Source organism: Ipomoea nil, unplaced genomic scaffold (genome assembly GCF_001879475.1).
Source record: "Ipomoea nil cultivar Tokyo-kokei standard unplaced genomic scaffold, Asagao_1.1 scaffold1576, whole genome shotgun sequence".
In the NCBI taxonomy this organism is placed as follows: Eukaryota; Viridiplantae; Streptophyta; class Magnoliopsida; order Solanales; family Convolvulaceae; genus Ipomoea; species Ipomoea nil.
In genome coordinates this window covers 4,809,887-4,831,343 of record NW_017618004.1, presented here as the reverse complement: position 1 = coordinate 4,831,343, position 21,457 = coordinate 4,809,887, and the positions used below count along the sequence as shown (strand labels likewise).

General features: G+C 35.7%; 2 protein-coding genes and 1 long non-coding RNA gene across 5 annotated transcripts; 2 read left to right on the top strand and 1 right to left on the bottom strand.

The window, feature by feature from the left end:
* The first annotated feature begins 243 nt into the window (after positions 1–243).
* On the top strand, positions 244–14,493 carry LOC109190601 (alpha-aminoadipic semialdehyde synthase). Its single transcript, XM_019341120.1, has 26 exons — positions 244–299; positions 401–506; positions 1,108–1,373; positions 1,458–1,544; positions 1,638–1,767; positions 1,850–2,023; positions 2,126–2,208; positions 2,866–2,985; positions 3,352–3,427; positions 4,474–4,645; positions 5,033–5,129; positions 5,236–5,402; positions 5,652–5,709; positions 6,057–6,197; positions 10,323–10,670; positions 11,022–11,102; positions 11,244–11,309; positions 11,744–11,861; positions 12,092–12,221; positions 12,443–12,522; positions 12,684–12,842; positions 12,988–13,225; positions 13,334–13,442; positions 13,535–13,693; positions 14,029–14,098; positions 14,237–14,493. The coding sequence occupies exons 3-26, from the start codon at positions 1,125–1,127 to the stop codon at positions 14,287–14,289; spliced, it is 3,165 nt and encodes a 1,054-aa protein (XP_019196665.1). The 5' UTR covers positions 244–299; positions 401–506; positions 1,108–1,124; the 3' UTR covers positions 14,290–14,493.
* On the bottom strand, positions 14,248–17,996 carry LOC109190603. 3 transcript variants are annotated; one of them, XM_019341124.1, is made up of 7 exons: positions 17,082–17,996; positions 16,554–16,651; positions 16,223–16,253; positions 15,370–15,490; positions 15,145–15,279; positions 14,808–14,976; positions 14,248–14,355 (listed from the first exon to the last, which is right to left on the bottom strand). In XM_019341124.1, exons 1-7 carry the CDS (start codon positions 17,617–17,619, stop codon positions 14,350–14,352), a joined length of 1,098 nt encoding a protein of 365 aa, XP_019196669.1. In that variant the 5' UTR covers positions 17,620–17,996; the 3' UTR covers positions 14,248–14,349. The 3 variants fall into 3 exon arrangements, with proteins under 3 accessions (XP_019196669.1, XP_019196667.1, XP_019196668.1); XM_019341122.1 differs by lacking the exon at positions 14,248–14,355 and having other exon boundaries at positions 14,422–14,976; XM_019341123.1 differs by lacking the exon at positions 14,248–14,355 and having other exon boundaries at positions 14,422–14,976; positions 16,223–16,247.
* Positions 15,499–16,104, top strand: LOC109190604. The gene is made up of 2 exons (XR_002055744.1): positions 15,499–15,830; positions 15,980–16,104. It is a non-coding gene; the product is annotated as an uncharacterized LOC109190604 (long non-coding RNA).
* Positions 17,997–21,457: the final 3,461 nt, after the last annotated feature.

Genomic DNA, 21,457 nt, shown 5'->3' with positions numbered 1-21,457 from the left:
TTCGGTTCGATTACCGGTTAAAGAAAAAAAAAATTTGATTAATTCAGATCGATTAAAACGATTCGGTTAACTGAAAGATTAACCGTTTGAACACCCCTACCCATAGAATTTAAGAAAGGACTTCAAATGTCATTTTTTTTCAAAAATTTATTACAAATACGGAGTAGCATTTTTAAGAAAGGGAAATGATGGAAATGCCACGTGTTGCATAATGGTATTAATCTCCAGCGGTGCAGCTGATCACTGAAATCCAGTTCAAATTCCCGCTCCAATAACTGCACAGAAACAGACAAAAGCTGGTACATTATAAGTCACCGTTCCCCCAATCATACTTCTCTGTTTGCTTGGGACTATAGAATTGTTTATCGCTTAATCATCAATCTGTCTGTTTCACTTTCAGTTTCACATCCGTCGTCGTAAATCACATTTGCTGATTTGCATCACTCGACCTTTCCCGACGGACGTACGGACGGCGAATCGGCGGCAGCTTTTTTGCCAGCCTTAGGTAACGTGATCTTCACTCGCTCTGTGTTCTGGATCAAGAGCTCTGTTGGTTGTTTCTAGTTTCGTACTGATAACTGTTGTTATTTCCGGGAAAAGAAGGTTGAGAAGTGTTATTTTGAGCTGTCTCTGATTAATCTGTGTTTATCTGTCTGTTTCGTTTCCTTCATTACATTTTTTGGTTACTAATCGCTATGGAACTGTGTGGCTTTTTTGGCTTTGTCTGTTGATGGTAAAAAGAAAGGTCAAGCTTAGTCTCACTAGTCTATATATGTTCAACGGTTAAGAATCGTATAAATTAGTCCCCGCAGTTTTTTTTTTTTTTTAAATTTTTTTTCTCCTTCTCATTTTTGCTGCGGTGAGGAACAGAAAAAATTCTATCAGGATTAAATCGATTTTTATTTTTATTTTTGCGTTGCGGTAAGGGACAAAAAATTCTATCGAGATTAAATCGAGAATGAGTGCATCTGAAATAAGTAGTCTAGTCTACATAGAAAATAGTTTACTCTTGTACTTACCATGAATCCATGATTATTACTTCTGCATTGGGGTTTAGTTCAGAATTTACACTTTGTAAGGCAATAATATTAGATGTTGTAATGTACGGGTGTTAGGTAGTAACCATGCTTGGCAATGGGATTGTTGGAGTCCTCGCTGAGTCTACTAACAAGTGGGAAAGGAGGGTTCCTCTCACCCCTTCACATTGTGCTCGACTGCTGCATGGTGGCAAAGGTAAAACTGGAGTGGCCCGCATTGTTGTGCAGCCATCCACCAAGCGCATTCATCATGATGCACTCTATGAGGATGTTGGTTGTGAGGTATCTGAGGACTTGTCAGAGTGTGGTCTCATATTGGGAATCAAACAACCCAAGGTGCTGAGCTTTTTACTATAATTGACTTTCTTATGTTGCCAATGGGTTCTGATTGCTAACACAAATTGGTTAATCTTGCTGCAGTTGGATATGATTCTTCCTGACAGGGCTTATGCATTTTTTTCCCATACTCACAAGGCACAAAAGGAAAATATGCCTTTGTTAGATAAGGTTAGGTTTTGATACTTATTGGATTCATTGAAGGATAATGTAGGCTAGGGACTTTTTCTGTTGACTGTTGAAAACTTTGCTCCTGATTTTTAGATCTTAGCATCAAAGGCGTCATTGTATGATTATGAACTTATAGTTGGAGATCATGGGAAGAGGCTACTTGCATTTGGGAAGTTTGCTGGTAGAGCTGGAATGATTGATTTTTTACGTGGGCTAGGACAATGTAAGTATCACTACATCTATTGTCCAAATTGCACGTGAGAAGTAATGAAGTATCTCTTTCTGAATGGTTCTTCTATTTACAGGGTATCTTAACCTTGGATATTCAACACCTTTTCTCTCACTGGGTTCATCTTACATGTACTCCTCATTGGCTGCTGCAAAAGCTGCTGTAATATCTGTGGGTGAAGAGATAGCCACTACAGGACTTCCTTCAGGGATCTGTCCTCTTGTTTTTGTTTTCACTGGTTCAGGAAATGGTACATTAGAATCTAATGGGATCCTCTAATCGTTCATTTAATGTAAGACCACACAATTGATTTTAATTACATCTGAATAACTATTGATTTTTTTTTCTGTAGTTTCTCATGGCGCACAAGAAATTTTTAAGCTCCTTCCTCATACATATGTGGATCCAAGCAAACTTCCAGAACTGTTTGGCACGGTAATGTTGGACTTGGTTCCTTATGACAGTACACATGTTAGCATGTTCCTTTTAGAAATTTGTAATCAAGTCATTCTGCTAGACTGATTTTTTTAAACATGAATTTAGAACGAGCCCTTGAGATATACCACCTTGAGCTATAACACCTCTAGTAATGGCAGAACAAGGGTTGTTTCTTGGATAGATTGTCAAATCCCTTCATAATATATCTACTCCAAGAACATATAATCTTTGCTGCATAGTTTTATGTAGCTTAGGTTCAACTGCCATGTATTACTATTAGATTAGAAGTACAACACTTCCGTGTCCCTTTGCTTGTGTATTAAGCAACTTCCTTCGCTCAAGATGTTATTAATCTCTACATGGACTTGGCTAAGGTTATTTTATCTTATTTTAATTTTTTTAGATTTATATTTTATATTATAAAGTATATGTCACAAAAAGAAATTATTATCATATGGATGACTGTTGGTTTCTTGAGTTTTTCCTGTCCTGGTTTTTCTTTTCATTTGACCTGTGTCCACATTTGTATCCACTTCAACAAACAATATGGTTGGTGGGGATTAGGAAATAATGTGTTGCTTTTGTTTTTCTTCTTATATCACTGTTATCATAGCTTAAGTTCAACATTTACTAATGGGAGTTCTCATTGTTTAGGACAAGGATCTTCCTACTCCAAAGAGGCCATCATCAAAGAGGGTCTTTCAAGTCTATGGTTGTGTTGTGACCTGTCAAGACATGGTGGAGCATAAGGATCCTTCAAAATCATTTGATAAGGTTTGTGAACTGGCTTCTTTTTGTCTGATAACCACACCAATGATACTGGTTTAGTGGTCTGTGATTTTCTTTGTTTCCACTTTCCAGAATTTATCTTCTTTGTAATAGTATCTTAGAGTGAGGTCAACCTATTTGGTCTTCATTATGTGAAGAAACGATTAGGAGAATAATATATAGCACTAGTGATGTAGTTTTTTTTTTTTTTTTTTTTTTTTTTTTTTTTTTGATGTAGTTTCTATGTACTGCTTTTTTATTTAACAATTTTTACTTCTTCGCTGTTTCTGGAACTGACTCACTGAGAGAATAATTGCATTTCCCTTATGTCTTAAAGGAAGGATACTAAGCTACAATTTAATTTTCTTTCAGGTTGACTACTATGCACATCCAGAGCACTACAAACCTGTTTTCCATGAAAAAATAGCCCCTTATGCATCTGTTATAGGTTAGTGATGAACCCTCATCATAAAGAGGGAAGCATCCCAGAACTTAATACTTATGCACTGCAGACTTTATTTTTCATTTGTTCCCGTGTCATGCTCAGAGTAAGCGGATGCAATGTTGTGTTGCATGAGTCACAATTTTCCATCAAGTCTATTATAAGCTTAGAGATCAGTGTTTTAGGTATTCTCTAGAAGTGGGTCAAGGGCTTTATAACACCTAATATTCTAGCTTACTATAAATCAATGCAACTGCAATAGTGTGGAAAATGGCTTTTCCCAATGGCATGAATGTAGGAAGATCAAGATGTGAAAATACGGAACACTTGATCACTCTTGTGAGGTTTGAGTCATAGTTGTTGAACCAAAATGCAGTCAACAACTTCATTTGACTGTTCAGGTTGAGTAATGGATGCTACTGCACCTCTATGAAGTTCCAACTTCACTCTTCATTTGATTTACCATAATATGATATTTAACTTTTCTTCTCAAAAAGATATGATTTTTAACTCTTAATTGCTAGACAGTATGGAGGTACTAGCAACACCAAGGGGCAGGCACTGACACTAAGGGACTGTTAGCTTATTTTAGTTTCCATTATTGCTTCAATTATTAAGTAAATAGTAAGCAAGCAGCCAGATATTTAGGATTGAAAGTAAGGCAACTCATCCGCTCATTGTATTGTGCAGTGACTTAATTAGTTCAAGGTCAATGCATAAATGAATTCAAGATAGGTTAATCCATAATGTAATATTAATTTTGTTGGAGGTCTAGTCTTATTCTCTAAATTGTAACACTGTATGTTTAGATGCATGCAATCAGCTGGACAACTTTTTACTCTTCACTGATTTAATAACTGACTCTGTAAAGTGTAAACCATGTTTTCTTATAAACTCATACTATGTATTACCGTGACTAAATGCATCACATTCAAATTGCAGTGCTTGGTGAAATTTCTCTTTTTTTTTTTTCTTTTTTTTTTTTTTTTCCCAAAAAGATAAAATGCTCTTTTACCTGATGTTTGTTTCATGTGCCTAACTATTTCTTCCAGTAAATTGTATGTATTGGGAGAGAAGATACCCTCGATTGTTAACTACCCAGCAGTTTCAAGATTTGATGAAGAATGGATGTCGACTTGTTGGAATTTCTGACATAAGTTGTGATATAGAAGGCTCGATTGAGTTCATCAATCAAACTACATCTATTGATTCACCTTTCTTCAGGTATAATTTGGTATTTTGGTATGTGTTATGCATTCTCCAATTGGAAGTTATCTTCTTATTTGACTACCTGGGAGCTTTGGAAAACCATTTATATACATATACACATTTCTTCCTTTGTTAATCAGTCAATTTTAGTGCATAATGAAAATATATTCCTTTTACACAGAGTTGTGGTTTCCAGATTTATAGTTTTTCTCTTATTTGAATTTTTTATCTAATCATAGACTTTCATATGATTCAAATTTTTTTTATTCAAGTCACCCTATATATATATATATATATATATATATATATATATATATATATATATATCCAATTTTAGTTAGAATTGCATTTATTTATTTCAATTTTTGATGGTCACAATCATTTCTTGAAAACTGATCCCAGATATGATCCCTTTAATAATACATATCATCATGACATGGAGGGCAATGGTATAATATGTTCAGCTGTGGACATTCTTCCAACAGAGTTTGCAAAGGAGGTGAAGTGACATGATCTTGTAGCATTAACTGATCTTTTTTTATGTCCATAACCAAGAATACCAAGTACTGCTTCATTTTCCATTTCTTTTGCATTCTTTTATGTAGGCTTCACAACACTTTGGAGACATTTTATCACAATTTGTTCGAAGCTTAGCATCTGTGAAAAATATTGATGATTTACCTGCACCCTTAAAGAGAGCTTGTATAGTTCATATTGGGAACCTTACTCCCTTGTATGAATACATTCCTAGAATGCGGAAGTCCGATCTTGAGTATGTTCTTTATACCATCTTAGTTTCTTTTGTTTCAATGACATACTCTGCTATCTAATTGTCTTTGACTTCATCAAACTTTTAACTGTTTTTGAGGTTTCATACTAACCTGTTTTAAAGTATGTAGACCCAAGAATGTAGTATTGGTCAGTATCAAATCTCTTTGGATGTTAGAAACTGTTATCCAAGTAGTCTATTTTCAGTTACAATTCAAACAAATATCAATATGTTTACCACTTTCTTTGGCAGAGATTCACCGGAGATTCTTAATCACTGGCCATCCAATAAGAAGAGATACACCACATTGGTATTATTCTTAATTTTAATTTATTCTTAAATTCTTATTCTAATTGTTATCCTTATTGTTCTTAGATCACTAGTTCTAGAAAGGGTGAAGGATTGAAGAAAGACAAGCATATAGGGCTTCTTAGAACCATTACAACCCATCCTGAACTAGTGTAGTACTCCCATATTCAGCTAGAAAACCTGCCTATCCAATAAAACATGATTGATTATTATTTCTGCCTTGAGTTTGTGCAAATATTAGACAATGGGGTTACACAAAGGGTGTATCAATGTTCATTCATAATCTTGATATGGTTTTCATAAGCTATTTATTATCACTCGTCACTAATAGAATTTGCAAACTGGCAGGTCTCTCTAAGTGGTCATTTGTTTGATCAGTTTTTAATTAACGAGGCTTTGGATATCATTGAAGAGGCAGGTGGCTCCTTCCACTTGATGAAGTGCCAAGTGGGTCAAAGTTCAAAAGCTTTATCATACTCAGAAGTTGAAGTAAGTTAAGCTCTAGCATATGCTTGGTTCATCCAGAAAAATATTTTCATGATGCACTGCAGACTAGCATAAATCTATTCATGGGGCATCTGGGAATTCGAAATCACATTTTCTTGGGTTCTTGATTGTGAAATCTCAGTCCGATTGATTAGAGTCACTGCATTGTTATTTGTTGGAATATTAAAAGTCTTGGGCAGCTCACTAGCCTTAGTAATTAAATGGGCAGCTCACAAGCCTCAGTAATTAAAGCCTTGGGGAGATGAGTAGTTTCTTTATTTATTATTGTTTACTTTTGTAGACCTATATATAGACTTGTAACTTGAAGTTAGATACAATACAAGAACCCTTTCTAGCTTTTAACATGGTATTAGAGCCTCTTTTTTGGGGCCTGAAATTTCTCTCAAACACCTACAGCCGATGAACAGTGGTGACTGTTCATCATCCCTTTTCCGACAAAATTTTCCAACTCAGTTTGTCCCTTTTCTGCGATTATATGATGATTTTTTCATATTTTTCTGAAAGCTATGGCAAAACATGAGAGTTTAAACAGCATGCTGAAAGTTGCAAGGACCAACTTGTCTCATACTGCTCTTGCATTAAAATCTGATTCATCTTGGATTCTTGATTCTGGAGCCACTGATCACATTTCTGGTAATCTCTCATTTTTCTCTAATATTGAGTTTTCAGATTCTCTTCCCGATGTCACATTTGGTGATGGATCAAAAGGAAAAGCTATAGGAATTGGAAAAGTCACCATTCATTCTTTGTCTTTATCCAATGTCCTTTACATTCCTGGTTGCCATTTCAATTTGATTTCAGTTAATCAACTTACTCACTCACTTAATTGCCTTGTCACCTTTTCTTCTGATTCGGTGGTTATTCAGAACCGTCAAACAAAAGGGACAATTGGTGTAGGATATGAATCACGAGGTCTATACCATCTTTCATGTTCTGCCAATACCAAAACAGCTTGCTCGGCTTCTATTTCACCCCTTCTTAACCATTGTCGTTTAGGACATCCTGACCTCAATAAATTAAAACAACTGGTTCCTGGATTGTCGAATTTAAAGACCATAGAGTGTGAATCATGTCAGCTTGGGAAGCACTCAAGGGCTTCATATCCTAGTAGAGTGAATAAGAGGGCCAATACCCCATTTTCTTTAGTTCACTCTGATGTTTGGGGACCGTGTCGAGTTTCATCCACTTTGGGTTTCTCATATTTTGTTGTCTTCATTGATGATTTCTCTCGATGCACTTGGGTTTTTCTAATGAAGAACCGTTTTGAATTATTTGATGTGTTTCAAAAATTCTACAATGAAATTGTGAATCAATTTGGGGCATCTCTCAAAATCTTACGCAGTGATAATGCAAGAGAATATTTTTCTGACCCTTTCACTTCTTTCTTTTCCTCAAATGGAATACTTCATGAATCATCATGTGCTAGAACTCCTCAACAGAATGGAGTTGCTGAACGAAAAATTCGTCATCTTGTTGAAACAACTCGTACTTTGCTTATTCATAACAAGGTACCTAAGAATTTTTGGGGGCATGCTATACTTCACTCTTGCTATCTCATAAATCGTATGCCTTCCTCTGTTTTGCAAGGAAAAATTCCTCTTCATATCTTACGTCCACAGGAACCTCTCCATAAGCTTCCAATGCGAATCTTTGGGTGTACTTGCTTTGTTCATAATACTTCTCCAGGGCGTGATAAACTTGATGCCAAGGCAATAAAATGTGTTTTCCTTGGGTATTCTCGCCTCCAAAAAGGCTTTTAGTGTTACTGTCCTAGAACACACCGGTTTTATACCTCTTCCGATGTTACCTTTTTTGAAACAACACCTTTTTTCTCTTCCACCTCCGTTGAGTCTAATTTCCTAGGGGAACCCATTGAAATCACAGAAATTCTCCCTGTTCCTACTTTCTCAAAACCTATATCTCCCACTATTCCTGAAAGGACCATACCTATTCCTGAAAGAACTATTCCAACTCCAACCATTCAAGAGGAAGGACATATTCCACCATTGTTGTACACCTACCAACGACGCAATCGTCAAGATTCCCAAGAGGATAGACATCCAGTTGAGTCATGTTCTACATCATTGTTACCCAATGATGCTGCCCAAAACACCACGACAGACTCTCCCATTGCCAGTCGGGTAGGTAAAAGATCCACTCGAAATCCTTACCCTATCTATAATTTCCTTTCACAAAAACGTCTGTCTCTATCATATTGTGCCTTCATTGCTAGTTTGTCAACTGCTTTTGTTCCAAACAATGTCAAGGAGGCATTAACTAATCCAGGGTGGACTCAAGCAATGGTTGATGAAATGAATGCACTACATTCTTCCGGGACTTGGGAGTTAGTACCTTTACCTCCTGGTAAAACTGTGGTTGGTTGTAGATGGGTGTATAATGTGAAGGTTGGTCCAGATGGACAAGTTGATAGACTCAAAGCTCGACTTGTGGCTAAAGGATACACACAGGTTTTTGGCATTGACTACACGGATACCTTCTCACCGGTGGCCAAGATCACTTCTATCCGCCTCTTACTCTCAATGGCAGCCAACCATCACTGGCCACTGTATCAGTTGGATATAAAGAATGCCTTCTTACATGGGGATCTGAATGAGGAAGTGTATATGGAGCAGCCACCTGGATTTGTGGCTAAGACAGGAGCTAATCTTGTTTGTCGTCTTAAGCGCTCTCTCTATGGGTTGAAGCAATCTCCACGTGCCTGGTTTGGGAGATTTAGAGATGTGATCCAACAATTTGGCATGATTCAAAGCAAGGCTGACCATTCTGTTTTCTATAAACATCTACTTGGAAAAAGTATATATCTTGTGGTTTATGTTGATGATATTGTCATTACAGGGAATGATAGTGAAGGAATAAATCAGCTTAAGAAACATTTGTTTCAACATTTCGAGACAAAGGATCTTGGAAAATTGAAATATTTTCTTGGTATTGAAGTTGCTTAATCCAAACAAGGTATCTATGTGTCTCAACGAAAATATGTTTTGGATATTCTTGAAGAAACAGGAATGACAAATTGCAAACCAGTTGACACACCCATGGATCCAAATGTCAAACTTCTTCCAAGACAGGGGGAGCTCCTATCCAATTCAAGTAAGTATCGGAGATTAGTTGGCAAGCTATTGTACTTGACTATCACTCGACCAGACATCTCCTTTGCTGTAAGTGTAGTTAGCCAATTTTTGCAAGAGCCATGTAAAAGTCATTGGGATGCAGCCGTCAGAATATTGAGATATGTGAAAAGGTCTCCAGGTACAGGGTTGCTCTATAAAGATCATGGACATACAGAAATTGTTGGCTATACAGATGCAGATTGGGCTGGATGTCCTTGGGATAGGAGATCAACATCAGGATATTGTATTCTATTTGGAGGTAATCTTGTCTCTTGGAAAAGTAAGAAACAAGATGTGGTTGCACGCTCAAGCGCAGAAGCTGAATACCGAGCAATGGCACTTGGAATATGTGAGCTAATTTGGGTTAAACAACTTCTTACAGAACTCAATTTCTATAAGCATGGTCCTATGAAATTAATTTGTGATAATCAAGCAGCGCTCCACATTGCGTCTAATCCTGTCTACCATGAAAGGACTAAACATATTGAGGTTGATTGCCACTTTATACGAGAGAAGGTCGCATCCGGAGACATTGTTACCACATTTGTTGGGTCAAATGGTCAACTTGCTGATGTTCTCACCAAATCTCTCCGTGGACCTAGGATTGAATACATTTGTAGCAAGCTGGGAGCTTTTGATTTATACGCTCCAGCTTGAGGGGGAGTGTTGGAATATTAAAAGTCTTGGGCAGCTCACTAGCCTTAGTAATTAAATGGGCAGCTCACAAGCCTCAGTAATTAAAGCCTTGGGGAGATGAGTAGTTTCTTTATTTATTATTGTTTACTTTTGTAGACCTATATATAGACTTGTAACTTGAAGTTAGATACAATACAAGAACCCTTTCTAGCTTTTAACATTATTCATCATATGCTTTAGAATTTCATATTGCTTCTCCACCAAGAGAAAGCGATCAGAGTTTCTTCATTATGTGGTTCCCTGAGCAACATGGTTATTTATTTGTGGTTTTCAATTACAGGTTGGAGCAGATGATAAAGATGTGTTAGATAAAATACTTGATTCTTTGACTTCAATAGCTTATCCAAGTGAACATCTGGGATCTAGCAACAAGGACAAAAGTATGATATCTTTTAAGGTCGGGAAAGTCCTTGAGAGCAGTGTAGAAAAGGATTGCAGTGCAAACAAGAAATACAGAGTCTTAATTTTAGGTGCTGGTCGGGTGTGTAGACCAGCTGTTGAATTTTTAGCATCATTAGGTGGTATTTCTGCTGAACAACAGCTAAAATCGTGCGTCTCTGATGATTTTGAAGAACAAAACTGTGTTGAAGTCATTGTTGCTTCTTTATACTTGAAGGATGCCAAAGAGGTATTTGCTTTTTGTATTCAGTTTTAGCCCTTGTGTTGAAGTGAAGAGAAACTCTCTCCTGCTTACATTAATTTGAAATTCTCCAGTTTGGTCATATATTTAGTTGTGCTGAACTTGGGAGCATTGTTAATAGTCTATATCAAGTTCCACCTTGTATCATTTGATAAACTTATTTTCTTGAAATTGGGTATGTAGTCTGATATTAATGCATGATTTTCAATTGTGGTTAGGTATTCAACATATAGAAAATTGTAGCTATGATGATTTCTTTCACACTATTATTACATTTATCAATGAAGATAGTACATCATCACTCTTCCAATGAGATTCCAACACTATATGAAAGTGCAGGTTACAGAGAGTATTCCAAATGCAAAAGCAATTCAGCTTGACATCTCAGATCGTGAGAGCTTGCACAAATACATTTCACAGGTGCTGTCTTTTGTATACTTTGAGGAATTTCATAACAAATCAAGATAAAAAATGGTGCTAGCGTCTTCATTACACTAGAGGAAAAATACATTGAATGTGAGCTCCCTCTTTTGTTGATACTTACAGCTTTATGTTACACAGGTAGATGTAGTTGTCAGCCTACTGCCTCCTAGTTGCCATTCTACTGTAGCAAGTGCATGCATTGAGGTAATCTTCTGTTGTATTTATTACTCTTAGTAGTTATCGGAACTCTGCACATTAAAGATCCTGTTTTACCTACTGTAGATTGCACATTAGGTCTTAGGGCTCCATAATGTATTCCAAAGTAAAAAGTGTCTGTCACTCTCTTTGAGAGATGGGATTAGATTAAGAAACAGTTTATTTCAAAAGAAAAGAGGCTAACTTTTGCAAGTAGGGAAGCTAAGTCAAGTGTGCTTCTTTTCATCTAGTTGCTACCTTACAATATGTCAAGAAGATGATGGTCGGAAATAATATAGTTAAATAAGGAATGCGCCATCATTGCACTGAATGAATGAAACAAGTGTACAGACTGAAAAAGTTTGCATTTTTGCAAGGGTAACTCAATGCTGGTTACAGACTTTAATTTCCTCAAGTAATGCTGTGTTTATGTTATGATGTAGCTGAAGAGGAACCTTGTCACCAGCAGCTATGTTGATGGTTCTATGTCAAGTCTAAGTGAAGATGCAAAAAGCGCTGGTGTTACAATTCTTGGTGAAATGGGTTTGGACCCAGGAATAGGTAATGTGCCCTTATAGATATGAATTCCAAAAGGTCAAATCATGTTATTAGCTTCCAGCCATTTCTTTTAAAAAAAAAAAAGTTAAATACATTAAGATAGAAAATTCATAAAAAGTTGCTAAATATTTAGAAGATGAGAGCTTTTTGTTGTTTTTATTGCTAATACCTTTTTGCTTTGGTCTTTTACCCTTTGTTCCAAGGTAATCAAATTTCCCTGTTTTATGTTTCAGATCATATGATGGCAATGAAGATGATCAACCAAGCACATGCACGGAATGGAAGGATCAAGTCCTTTGTTTCTTACTGCGGTGGTCTTCCATCCCCAGAAGCTGCAAACAACCCTTTAGCTTATAAGTTCAGGTATAGCTTTAACCCTCTGAATTATGGTGCTTCTTTGTAATTTCTTTTCTGAACTTGATGCTGTGAAGTTGACTTCTGAATATGCCAGTCCATCAAGATAACAAAAAATGTGGAACACTGCATGCCCTACATTCCCTTCCCTTGTCCCTGAGTCTCATCCCATGTCATTATTCCTCTATTCACAAACAGATTAACTGTCTTACTCTGAAACAATTTTCCAGTTGGAGTCCAGCAGGGGCATTAAGAGCTGGGCGCAATCCAGCTACCTACAGATTTCAAGGAGAAGTTGTTGAAGTTGAAGGTGTGTCTTCTAAAGTGCCTTCAACTTTTTACTAGCTTGAATTTTTTTTTTTTTCTTATGGGGCTCAATTCAATAGCTCTTGATACAAGCCAATAAAATTAATGTTAATACTAGACGTAGTCCTGCAGTGCTTCTTTATACTTAAACAGTGTAATATGCAGGTCAAAATCTTTATGATTCAGCTTCAAAGATTCGCATACCAAATTTTCCAGCATTTGCATTGGAGTGTCTCCCAAACCGCAACTCCTTAATTTATGGGGACTTATATGGAATAGGAGAAGAAGCATCAACAGTGTTTCGAGGAACCCTTCGTTACGAAGGCATGATATCTTTTAGGCTTTCTATAATATCCTTGTTTAACTGTCTGAGAGCAAATTTGCTCTTTCCGACTGCATTGGAAAAGCAGCTATTAAGTGTGCCAAGCTTTCTAGAATGATAAAACTTATAGATTAAGATGATTTGCAGGTTTTGGTGAAATAATGGGGACACTTGCAAAGCTGGGCTTTTTCAGCACAGAAACTATATCCGTTCTTGAACATGGAAAAAAGACCACATATGCAGAATTTCTGCATGAACTCCTTAGAATTGATAGTAAGAAATTGTCTGCACCATTGGTTGGTGAGAAAGACATAATAGATCAGATTATGGCACTGGGACATTGTAAAACTGAAGACACAGCAGCAAACACAGCCAAAACTATGCTGTAAGTTGACAGCATAAGTACTTATGCAGTATGAAAGTAATAAATACTATATAATTCTCACTGTTCTATGCTGAAAAGAGTTTACTGATTGAGCCAATATGTTGTTAGATTTCTGGGATTTCACGAGTCAATAGAAATTCCAGTATCCTGCAAATCTGCATTTGATGTTACTTGCTCACGTATGGAGGAGCGGTTGACATACACAGAGGGAGAGAAGGTAACTGTCAGTTAATGATACTAGCCTGTCAATCTATTGCCATTATTCATTCATTCATTAATAGTATGATTGACTTGATAATATGCCATCAGGACATGGTGCTTTTACACCATGAAGTGGTGGTAGATTTCCCAAACGGCCAGACTGAAACCCATCAAGCCACTCTTTTGGAATTTGGAAGGACTAATGATGGAAGAACAACCACCGCAATGGCTATTACAGTCGGGATTCCAGCTGCCATCGGGGCACTGGTAATTTTCTTTGAATTATTCATATTTTCACATCATACATTTGAGTGAGTGACGAAGGAAACTCACAATCACTACCTGAAGGTGTACACTGGGTAAACTCAAAATTATAACCCTAGCCGGAAAATGACTACAAGGAGGTAAACCAACCTCGGTTGTCCAGAGCTGACCAGTTCAAACTAAGAAGGCCAATAGGCCACTCCCGTTGAGAATTGAACTTGTAACCTTGTAGTTATCAAGTCAACATTCTGACCAACTTGGTTGGGGTTGCCCCCCACATCATACATTTGAATCAATGGCTGTGATACCATACTAAGATTGAATTCTCTACTTCACAGTTGTTACTGACACAAAAGATAAAAGCAACTGGCGTTTTAAGGCCTACTGATGCAGAGGTTTATGTACCAGGTACTTTAGTCTTACATTTCTGGGGTTTGCCCAAACACAACCTCATCTTTTACTACCTTAGATTGCTCTTCCCAGCTTCATATACTGATGATTACCTTAATGCTGTAACTAACACGCTTGTTCTGTGAGAATTTGCAGCACTGGATATTCTGCAGGCATATGGTTTAAAGTTGGTAGAGAAGATCGAGTAGCTGAGAAGCCCTAAATGTTCATCCAAGTGTTTATAGATGTTAGATAGCCATTAGCCAGATTCAAAGCTCTAACATCATATATAGTGGGTAGCAGAATTCCTTACTTCACTCTGAGACTATTGGAAAGACAAGTAATTCTAATGGGAAAGATGGAACCCGAATGCTTTTATTATGATCATTTTAGTTATCAAATAAATTCCATGTTTTATACAAGCTTGATTCTATTGTCCACCTTTGTCATACAATCTACTTGAAGTAAAGATTTCAGGAGCCTAAACCTTGCCCCATTTCTTAAAAATAATGAAAGTGAAAGGAGGAGGGTTGGCCCTGGAAGGGAAAGGGAATCAACTCAAGTCTATTATCACAGATTTGATTCAATGGTCTCCCACCAGCATTCCACCTAGAGCCAGGACCGAGGATAATACAAGAGTAAGAACTCGTTTGAATCATCAAATTATCTACCGAACCTACTTTGCAATGATTTTGGGAAAAGTCCACGATACTAATTGCTGCTCCACTTCTTCCCAATTATGAACTTTAGTGACTAGGGGGTGTCCTTCAACTGACTCTGTCTTGCACCATGGATAAGAATTTTCGTAATCAAACAGAAGAACTTTCATTCCAACTTCAGCACACTCGATGGCATATCTTGGATTATCATCGATCAAAACTTTTGCTCCGAGTGACCTACCAGAGTTGGTTCATCATGAGAATAACGTTAGACAACATTTCTAGTTTTCGTTCCTTTTGTCTGCAATAATCTATGAAAACCATTCTCCGTAGCCAAACTACAGAGAATTAAAGTGGCTTAAGCAAGCTGACAACACACACAGCCATGAATTTTGATTTCAGTACCTGCAAATTTCTGATTTTGGTATGGACTTTCCATTTAAAGCAAAATGATTTCCAAAGTGAATATTTTGAAAAAGACCAGGATAATGGTTCTCAATCCACTTAACTGTGTGATCTTTAATTGCATTTTGTCGGGACCTGTGAAGAAATTACCAAATGATTATTAACTCAAACACTAAGATCACAATAAAAAGCCATTACATGAATAAAAAGCCATGGAGTACATACGTAACTATTGAAAGGTTGCAGAATCTGGATAAGTTTTGCAGAGCTTGCTTAGCACCTGGAATTGGATGTATCCCTTTTTTGAAATAACATGTCTTGAAGAATTCATGAACACGAATATCAGCTGTCACAAGGAAGGAGGAACTTTTTTACTGACAAATTAATCCACTTTTTATCAGACATATAATCCCAATATTCAGAATGAGATAACTTAGTCTAGATATCAAAATCATACCACAAAGATATACATTAATGTATGAGATAACTTAGTCTAGATATTAAAAAAAAATAAAAAATAAAAAAATCACATATATGGATATAAATCAGAAAGTAACAATTGCACGAAATATGTGAAGAACTAAAGCCTACACTTGAAATGAGATTTGACAATACATCTATTTTCGGTTTTTATTTATCTTTTTAATTTTTAAAGATGCTGGATGTCTGGGAATGCAAGATACTAGGTAACTAGGACAATGAGAGATAGAAGAATATATGAACAAGGCAGCTATAGTTTGTAATACAGACAAGTTTTTGAATCAGTAGAAAACCCGAGGAAAAAACCTCCCTCCCTCTCAAAAGTTAAAAGATTATTATCGTATTTAACATGGAGATACCATCTTCCAGAGTTCTGAAGCTTTGAATGCATAGGTCAGATTTTTATTTTTATTTTTAAAAAAATTGAGAAAATGAAGAATGCCAATAGAGTGTGTTCAGAAATTGAAAGTAAAGAAAAAAACAAAAACAAAAACAAAGTATTCCCCATATTTTGCTTCAAGTCTTCAATTCCATATAGTCAATGCTAACTTCTAATGATAAAATTAAAAGCAGGGTTTTGTTTTAGTGGCAACAATACCTTCATCCCTGGAGCAATTCCATATCTGTAACAGGAAAGAGAGTGGGTCAGAAGGTGAAGACAGGTTTTGTTTCTAAACAACATCAGAACCAACTGAAAAGAATATATAGGCTAATACTCACAAAGACGGAAATCCAAATACATATTCTAGACAGGGGAGCACAGATGAGAATTTTTAGCAGGACCGAATGACCAATGAACATCCTAGGCAATGGTTATTAAGTATTATTCGCTATATTTTCATTCTATGAGAAAATAAGTATATATGATTAACTCGCAGATATCAGTAGGGCATAGATAAAAGAAAATGTTGAAGTGCTACTCATAATACCTTGAAAAACTCATATACATGATATTCAGAAACTGAGTGATGCGATGAGTAGCGGTCAGCAATAAACCGATTGAGAGCTGAAACAAAGTTTCCAAGAACTGCATCACACCAAAGGATAAATAATTGATTATGAGAATGGGATAAAAGTAATCAGAAAATAGAATATCACCAAATCACATGGATTAGGTAAGAAGTTTATAACATGGTCAGTCATTTAATAAAACCACCCATGACAAGTCAACAAACACCAACCAATTCAGCTCAAAATCAGTTAAGTGTTGATCTGAAATGGTCAAATGGCATAGCTTTGAAGGAGCAAGAAGTAAAGGTCATCAGCCATTAGAGTAATAATACAATAAATGGTTCCAATGGGAGTGACCTATTGACGTTCTTGAGCCAGTCAGTTGGGCAATCTAAGCTGGTTTAAACCTGGCAACTAGGCAGGTTTACCTGTGCACGTCATCCAATCCAATAATAATAATAATAATAATAATACAATAAATGGGACACAGAAAATGTGAATATTACCCTCATCAACATCAACAGCAACTTCGATTTTTTCAGGCAAATAATGGTTGGAGAATTCAAGAGAGCTTCCTCCTCGGAGGGAAGCTTTACTGTTAGTATCAGAAAAGCTTGAAGCCTCATCACCCAGCCTAAACTCCTCTGAATCACGAAGCAAATGAGGCAAACAGGGAGAAACTGCCCGTGGCTTAGGCAAACCATTGTTATTCCCATTTATACTACTACTACTGGCGGAATAAAAATTGCCGTCGATGGGCCATTTTCCGGCGGCATTTGAAGCGTTGCCTGAGCAACAATCCCTGAGCACGAGAGCAGCAGATCCATTCCCGTATCTACCCCTACCACACACATCAAGGGACGACCTCCCACCAGGAAAACAGCGGAACCCCAATTTCGGATGCGAGGCGAACGGAGGCGACGAAGCGGCGGCCATTAAACTACCACCACCGCAAATGCCTCGACGGCGAGGATGATGATGGCAGAATGTACGAGAAGTAACTGCGATCGAAAACAAGCGCGCGCAATTTCGCCTGCTTATCATAACGATCTCTCAAGAATATAACCTCTCGCACATCAAATCCAAAAGTAACATCTAATTTAAGGAAATCCGAATTCCAAAATGCTGTGAAATGATTTGCGAAAAGGAAGAGTGAATCTATAAACACAACACAAGCATGCTGGACGATGAGAAATCGAAACGGACAGAGCAGATCATCATCCTCTTAGCTTTGTAAGTGAATCAGGAATTTGCGAAGATATTCCTACTGGGATTCAGATTTCAGAAGAATCTGATGTAGATTCTAAATTGTATGGAATTTTAGACATCTAATCTAATGAACATGTGCACCATTTCTGTTCAAAAAGAGGTTGTGATTTTGCATTCATGTAGCCACTAGCCCTAGCACAACTGCCAAATACTGTTTCCTTTTTTTTGACCTTTTTTTAATATATGAAATATACCTAAAAATAGTACTTGACAGTACATAAAGTGATAATCTTGGTTAGATAATTAATTTTATAATTAAATTTAATTTTTGATTCTAGATTTATAGAGTGATAATCTTTTTTATTAGAACACCCACTTTTGGTCATAATATTATGGTGGCATGACAATTTTTGATCATTTATCAACAAAACAATTTAAATATTATTAAATACAATGACATTTCGGTATTCAATTATAGATTTTTTCAAAAAATAAAAATAAATATAAAATATATAGCGGGTCAACCTACTTTGTATAAAAAAAGATTGAAATGTCTTTGTATTTAACAACATTTCAACGATTTTGTTGGTTAAGGACTAAATATAATCACGTATTCACGCCACAATAATACTAGGACCAAATTATGATGTTCTAATAAAAAATGATTAAAAGTGAACTGTCACTTATAAATCTAAGACCAAAAATGGAATTAACTCTAAAATTAAAATTATATTTTGATATTTGATTAACTTAGATTTATTGATGCCAAGAAACTAAAAATGAAAATGTAAATGTTCAACAAGATCTCTTGTAAGAGCATCTCCAACAATTTAAGTTTTTTTGAGGGGTTCTTGAACGTGTAATTAGGAAAAAAAAAATTGGAGAAGAGTGAAAAAGAAAAAAGTTTAAAATCAATTTACATGTTACCTCTGGTTATAAACAACTAATTTATCAAATATTTTTTTATCAGTGTTCAAAACAACTAATACAATCAACTAATAACTAATTACTAAATATACCCTCTTTACCTATTTTATATATTATTAGTTACCATGAATTCATCGATAGCATCTTACATTTAAAAAAAAAAAGTATTTATCAAATAAAAAAAGAACTAATTACATATTATCATTATCATGTTAAATGATAAAAGATTTTGATAAAAGCTCATTATCTATGAAATTTGATCATATTATTATATACCCTTAGAAAAAAGTAGTAATAAAAGTTATTGTCACAATTGAATATTTGATTCGAGTACTAGAATCTCAAATTTTGACCCAAGTAGCTTTGGGTATCAGATTTGAGTCAAAGCCTAGTTTGGACTTATACTGTCTAAATTTGATTTTACTTTCTTAGACCATCTTCAATCCAAAACACCAAATTCTGCACTAAATTTTACACTGAAAAGAATATTCTCAAAATATTTTTATACTAAATTTTTTTCATCTTCAACTCATTTACACCAAATTTTATTCCTACACTAAAATAATTTATATTCTCATAAATTAAAAGTTTATATTTATACTTTTATTATTTTAATATACCATATAGTTGTAATTTAATGTAATTTAATAAATTAAACTTTAATTAGGTTTCTTGTGGCGTTGCATGAATGGGGTGCTTCCGACGCTATTTGCGTTAACTGGGAAGCGAGTGGAGCTTGATGCTACTTGTCCTCTTTGTCACCAAGAATTAGAAACTGTATTACATCTATTCTGTGAATGCACGGCTGTTGTCCCTCTTTGGTCGAGCTACGTTGAATGCAGTTTGCCACCAATTGGTAGTGATTTTACTACTTGGGTGTCGAATGGCTTGGTGAGTGGGTTGAAAGTATGCAGCTATCTGTTGGTCAGTTTGGAGGGGAAGGAATGAGGTTGTTTGGAATCAAGCAACTTGGCAACCTACAAGGATTAAGCATGAGATTGATAATCTGGTGAATTTTTGGCAAGAAGGCTTAGGGGCGGCCTCAGGTTCTAGAGTGAATGGTGACATGAACTTACAGGTGGCATTTGCAAGTATGCCAGCCCATCGTATATTTGTTGATGCGGCTGTTTTTCAGGACTCGAGCGAAGCTAGTTTTGGAATGGTCATCTTGGATAACAATGGCTCTTATGTTGCGGCGAAAGGTGGTCCTCTTCGATGCTTGAATAATGCCCATCTCGCAGAAGCTATGGCGGTCAAGGAGGCTCTATCCTGGGCTAAGGAGAGACATATGCAGCGAGTGATTATTTATTCGGATTGTCAGTTGGTATGTAACCTGCTAAACGGTTCATTGCAAGATTTTTCTTTTGCAGGTTGTATTCTTCATGAATGTCGAGAGTTAAAACGACACTTTGAAGTAGTATCTATTCGGTATATTGCTAGGTCAGTGAATAAGGCTGCTCATGCGTTGGCTCGGGCGTCTCGTTCTTTTAGGTTTCTTCCATACCAGATTGTATTGCTCTTTTGATTTAATAAAAGTCTTGTTCGGTGGTTTTCAAAAAAAAAAAAATCAATATTAGTCTTGTTTTAATCGTCTTGATGAGATCTTTCAAATGATATAATTTTTTTAAAATAATATACAATTCATGTTTAAATATTTAACAAAATATGTAAATATATAAAAATAAAAAAGATACAAAAGAAATTATAAAAGAAAATAAAGGGCAAAGGAGGTACAAAATAAGAAGAAAAAAGCAGTCCAGAAAATGGCGTAGATGAACAGTGCCACCCATATATGGCGCGGCACTGTTCATCAACATCAAACTATTTGGTGTTTTGGCGTCCTATTGGAGCCCTGTTTTTGTTGCTTTACGCCAAATTTTTTGGCGATTTGACGATTTGCGTCTCCTTGGAGATGGCCTTAGTTAAATCGGTTTGGAGTATTTTGCCAATGATGTCCTTTATCCTAATATTAAAAAAAAATTAATTAATAATTATCAAATAAAAACATTTAACGTTATACATAATCAATAAGCGTATTATGAACAATCCACCTTAAATAATGTTGTAGATATGGTTAGGAGTTAGGACTTGGTATTATTCCATATTAACATGTGATGAACATTAAAAATAAAAAATATAAAAAATACCGATGCTCATTTTAGCATTTACCACAAGCATTCTCGCAATGTACAGGGAAATACTTATTCAAGTTCTAAAATATAGATTTTGTCATGTTAAGTGAAATGTAAGTAACACGAAAATGAGAAATGGAGAAATAAAGCATATGAAGCAAAGAAAACATACAGATATAAATATATAAATATGTATTTACAAATAATTTTTCTTTTAATATACATAAATATTAATTGTTTATTACGGAGTAATTTTTAAGAAATGTATTTTTAAAAGAGTTAATTTCACTAGAGGTCCCTTATCTTTGGTGGTAATTCTAAATTTAGTCTTAGACTATTGTTTTTGCCATTTTACATCCCAGACTATTGTTTTTTGGACACTTTTAGTCCTTCTAATGATTTTTTATTTTTTAATAAAGGCATTTTTGTCTCTTCATATTTTTCTTTTGTTATTTTTTCGATTTCAACCAGTTTAATTGGTTTAGGACTTTACTAAAAATTGGTTGAAAAATATGGTTATTAAAAATCAGAGGTTACCTAAAGTTCTAAACCAATAAACCTGGTTGAAACAGGAAAAATAACAAAAGAAAAATATGAAGAAACAAAAATGCCCT

Coding starts and splice junctions, on each gene's coding strand:
- LOC109190601 (XM_019341120.1), top strand. CDS start 1,125: ATGCTTGGCAATGGGATTGTTGGAGTCCTCGCTGAGTCTACTAACAAG. Junction 1,768..1,849: donor TTTACGTGGGCTAGGACAAT/GTAAGTATCACT, acceptor TTCTATTTACAG/GGTATCTTAACCTTGGATAT. Junction 2,024..2,125: donor TTTCACTGGTTCAGGAAATG/GTACATTAGAAT, acceptor TTTTTTCTGTAG/TTTCTCATGGCGCACAAGAA.
- LOC109190603 (XM_019341122.1), bottom strand. CDS start 17,619: ATGATAAGCAGGCGAAATTGCGCGCGCTTGTTTTCGATCGCAGTTACT. Junction 15,491..16,222: donor GAATTGCTCCAGGGATGAAG/GTATTGTTGCCA, acceptor TCCTTGTGACAG/CTGATATTCGTGTTCATGAA. Junction 14,977..15,144: donor CCAAAATCAGAAATTTGCAG/GTACTGAAATCA, acceptor CAACTCTGGTAG/GTCACTCGGAGCAAAAGTTT.